The sequence below is a fragment of the Neodiprion virginianus genome, chromosome 2 (genome assembly GCF_021901495.1).
Source record: "Neodiprion virginianus isolate iyNeoVirg1 chromosome 2, iyNeoVirg1.1, whole genome shotgun sequence".
Lineage (NCBI taxonomy): Eukaryota > Metazoa > Arthropoda > Insecta > Hymenoptera > Diprionidae > Neodiprion > Neodiprion virginianus.
Window position 1 is genome coordinate 339,605 of NC_060878.1, and position 4,875 is coordinate 344,479.

Sequence of the window (4,875 nt, forward strand, 5' to 3'; positions counted from 1 at the left end):
ACCTATCCCTGCATTTACCAATGAACATACATACATGCGTGCTTTTTCACTCCCTTTTGCAGATATTTCTTTAAAAGTTGCAACCTCGGTATTGAATCCAAGTAACGAAACATAGCCACCACTGTAGGAAAAGCGTTTATTTTTTAAATCTGAGGTTGACGAGAGCTCGATATGGCTTCGGGCTGATCGTTACGCCGTCGATAAATTCAATCGTCGGTTTTGTTTCTCCGGGCACAACCGAAAATGTAAACGTTTGCAAAAGTGTAGCTGTCAATAGAAATACGTTACTTTTCGCCAATACTTCGCCTATGCAGCGGTGCTTGCCTGAAATAATAAATGTAGACAGATATAATTTCTCTGTGCAGACTAAATTTTACTTACTTTTCCCGTATAATTTACCGGGATTTACCGTAACTAAAGGGCAGAAATCGACTGGGTATAGTAATCGTTCCGGCGTCGTTGATGAACCTTTCTGGTCGAAAAATCTCGGGATCTTCCCAAAATTCGTCCATCAATATTCCATTGAAATTCACAACAATCATTGTGTCCTAGAAATTTGACATGATATGACTCGCAATACACTCGTACACTATACTCTCCGTCCAAGAATTTGAACAGAGGCGGGATTATAATGTAATGTATTGATCAAAAATTCGTAATGTGCAAAATTTCATTCAAATACGTGATGATAGTATTTCTACTATTCTATTGAAATTGAAATTCAGAACAATTAATTAAACTATGGTCGTGTCACTTTTTCCAACAAACCGAAGGGTTTCAAATAATTTTTTTCGATCAGACAATTTCCGTGTATCATACACTAATTTTATTCGCAAGATTGTAGCCTTTCAAAAATACGAGGTTGAAGTTAGTAACGTTACCGTAACGAAACATTGGAAAAAAATGCACTATTTTCCAATTTTAGAATGACCGAGTTTTAGAAATATGGGGATATCCTGCCTTATTACGACTTACTGAATATCAGACGATTCTAAACCTGCGAAATCACGAATTTGCTCAACATCTAACGGTACGATAATGTCACCAGCTTCAACATGATTCAAAAATGACACTACAATCTCTAAGGAAACCATGATGTGATGATGTTGATGTGTTTTTACCTTTGGTATTCGATAGCCAGCAATAATCGTGTCTTTTAACGCTCTGTGAGGAATGTTCATCGTTCTGCCCATGAACATTCTCAACGACTCCAAAACAATCGCGTCGACATACGGCATTCTGTATTTCACAACACTTGATTACATTAATTGATCCGACAATTTATGTAGCATCTGTTTTTTTCATATTATATCATACCTAGGTCGATCGGCTAGCGTGGGTAATCGGTCCCTGCCAACAACCGCGTCGATTTCCCGCTGCGCTTTTTCTTGAACTTCCGGGCAAAGCACGAGGTATAAAAAACACGTTTCCAATGCTTTGGAGGTGGTCTCAGAGCCTGCTATGAACAAATCCAAGCAGGTTGCCAGCAGCTGAGATTCTGTGTAAGATTATTGTTTTACTGGGACTTATTTCATATACGTGTTTTCATATTTCAGAATAAATCGGACGGAAATGTGAATCAGACGTGTATGACCGGTGATTTTTAAACGCACCTGTATAACTTTCACTGTTACTTGTTCGCAGTCGCATATTTATGTAAGCGTCCATCAAATCCCTGACCTGGGACGGATTGAAAGTTGTTTTATGATTTTCCAACTCTTCCTGAAATATTTTTAAGGATAATATTGTAAAACGAAAATGCTCCACCAGCTGGCTACTTGTCGTAGAATTACGCTCGCAGCCTCATCATGATTCACTTACATTGAGAAAATCCCATATGTGCTGATGCACGTCTAAAAATTGTTTGTAGCCAGACATTTCTGGCGCGAGAATTCTCAAAATTGGGAAGTAACCGAAGAGACACCCGGTCATATCGACATCTTTCAATAAGTTGTTGAGTAATCTCTGTAGGTGTAATAACTTCTTGTCTTCGTTACTATATCTGTAAAAAGTTGGTCAAATTGAGCCTCGAATTTACTTTAGGCATATTAATTAATGTTTCGAGACCGATGAAATTTACCTTATCATTTTCTTTACAAAACTGTAATCTACGTCACTGACGAGAGAACAGAAGAATCATGTCTATTCGCAATATCTCTCACCTCTTTCCGGCTATCATTTCCCACAGGGTGTTCAAAACAGGAACGCCGAAAACTTCGTTCATCGAAATGATCATTTCTCCCGACTCTGACAATTTCCTGACTTCGGCGTAGTCCTCAGGTTTAACGTACATGTCTTCAATTTTCAAGGTGGTCTTTGGACTGGTCCGAACATCGTTTGACCCATGATTCGAATCCTTCGAGTCGGGGTGACTTTTTTCCTTTTCGTCAATCGCGCCGTTACTCCCAAGCTGGTATATTTGACCACTGTTGATGCGACTGCGACAGCAATCATCCCTGGGCTCCGTGCTCGGAGTTGAGTCTCGATTCTTTGTTCGGGAAATTTTTTTCAAATGTTCAACAAGGTGAACGGCTTCTGCTTCGATCAACGAAGCCATCGTATCGCGACCGAAACCAAATTCTCGCAGGTGACGGAGTAAAAATCGACGCTGTTCTACCCAGAAAGAACCATCGGTAACAAGGATTCCTAAAAAGTTCAAGCGATAGCAAATTGCATTCTCGATTCTCTGTATATCTTTCAAATAAAATTCTTGTTCGCTATGGCAGATTTTCAAGTAGTCCCGCCTAATGCGTGTTCAAAGACCTTGGCGTTGCCCCCTTGTTCTAGCCTGATAGAAGAATCCATCTGGCCGACCATCGCAGTCCTCGTTGTTCAGCATTGACTGAATAGTCTCGTAGTCATTCAGTACGACTATGCGGTCTCCCCCGATCTTTATGCCAAATATCGGACCGTATCTCTTCGAAAGAACCATGCACGCCTTGTACAAACACCCCGTCGCCTTTCGTATACGAGATACTTCCAGAGCCGAGCCGATGATGGGCCACCATATTGGTCCTAGGACATATTGTTTTTACATGCTTGTATAAACCATCAACCGAACGCGTGGTACGTTACCTGGAGGGAAGCCCTTCGGTTTTCGCGACCCTATGTAAAAGTAGAGGAACGCTAAGATCGTTATTGAAATGGTCTGCAAGAACATCCTGCAAATAGAAAAGAAAGTGTAAATGCTCTAGGAAAATCTCTAAATGTAGACTATCTACCTCTAGTCTTACGTACACTGCAATGTTACGCAATGATAATCTGCGCTTTAGTTTGCCCTGTATCTTTACAACGTATACTCGAATAATGTTCCATATAAGAAATCAGTCAAATTCAAACGGTCCTATAAAAGAGCATATTTTTCATCTAACTTGTATATGGGCTAATTGCTGCATAAGTTAAGAAAACGGATAGGGATAAAAAGTCTTTTCAACGAATTCTCTTCTTCTGCGTATATGTAATTCAAGTATGACGCATGACGTTTTTCCGGAAGAATATGTCGCAGATAAGTGTCTATGTATAAGAGTGAAACTGGTATATTCTCTCGCGGACGGAGAAAGTTGTGCATACGAGGCAACACTGAAATTATGGTCACCATTCGCTGCCATAATTCTGCAGTGTAGTTATGCAACTATATAATGGTCCATATTTTTGTTCACTGCAGTGTACCATTCTAACAATAATGAACGTCATAAATTATTCTGAAACTATTGAACACAATATTTTTCGCAATTAAAAATTAATGTATAGAGAGAAGTCCGGAAAGATGTTTTCTGTATTGCGTCGCTACAGTAAAACGAATCTAATTTTATCGACATTACTAACAGTTTGGATAAAAGAATTTACGAAACTTCTGTTACTTTTAAACGTGCATTAGCTGGTAGAAAATTTTCTGTAAACACATCAGCACATGTCAAGATCTGCAATATTTTCGTCTAAAATATTCTTTTACAACGTGGGCTGTTTCCACGACCGCGACGGGGTGGAAAGTGTAAACGCTCAATTTGCTTACAGCATTCAAATTGTATGATATTTATGCTCACCTGCAATGCAGAGTACCGTAATCGTTGTTCGATGTGCGGAGAAAATCTAACTACTAATACTCGTAGTCAAGTCTACGGATGCGAATTATCGCGAGGCTTGACCCCCTACTCTGGAAGTAGTTTCGCTTTTCCAGCCTTCTAATTGAACTTTTTCTGATTCTCGTAACGTATATAGAGACGAGATTATAATGTCGAAGCAAGGGAGGGCGTCAGAGATCATATCTCTCAAATTTGTCTTCATTATATAAAAGACAATTTCTTGTGATAAACAAAAGTCCAGACACGAACATTTCGCGATTTCTATAATTATTGTATAACGTATATTTTCCATGCTACCGTTCTGGTTACATGGTGAAATTGTGTATTGTATAATTGTGCTTAGGCTAGAATTAAGCTGAGATTGGGTTTCGGTGAAATCGTCTGGATTTCTGATCTGTTGTAGATCTTTGCAATCTGAAAAAAAGTCTCCATGGGCACGACCCTCCGCCGTAAATAGTTTGGGCGCTAGAGACCACAGAACCTTAAACTGTTCATCCGTTATCCAGTATTCCTTTGTGGGAGAAAAAATACGAAAAAAATTATTACTTCTGATATATGAATACAACTTAGGCATGTGACCGGTTATTTCCACTTTAAGTTTATGGACACATCCCCTTCTCCAACCTCAATGATTTTACATGGTGGGAAATTGGGAAAATTTTTACCGTATATAAAATAGCCACGCAACAGTTATGCCTAAAGATTGGCATCCAAAGATACACCCGTGTACTGTTCAGCCGGTATTAAAAAGGGCGCAGTTTACATTTGAAACAATTAGGCAAGATCAAATGGA

General features: G+C 39.3%; 1 protein-coding gene across 2 annotated transcripts; it reads right to left on the reverse strand.

The window, feature by feature from the left end:
- Nucleotides 1–122: 122 nt before the first annotated feature.
- Nucleotides 123–4,082, reverse strand: LOC124298352 (probable cytochrome P450 303a1). Of its 2 annotated transcripts, none has more exons than XM_046750229.1 (10): nt 4,044–4,082; nt 3,076–3,161; nt 2,764–3,015; nt 2,163–2,646; nt 1,822–2,002; nt 1,614–1,722; nt 1,318–1,498; nt 1,122–1,239; nt 410–548; nt 123–324 (listed from the first exon to the last, which is right to left on the reverse strand). In XM_046750229.1, the coding sequence occupies exons 2-10, from the start codon at nt 3,158–3,160 to the stop codon at nt 137–139; spliced, it is 1,737 nt and encodes a 578-aa protein (XP_046606185.1). In that variant the 5' UTR covers nt 3,161; nt 4,044–4,082; the 3' UTR covers nt 123–136. The 2 variants fall into 2 exon arrangements, with proteins under 2 accessions (XP_046606185.1, XP_046606186.1); XM_046750230.1 differs by having other exon boundaries at nt 151–324; nt 400–548.
- Nucleotides 4,083–4,875: the final 793 nt, after the last annotated feature.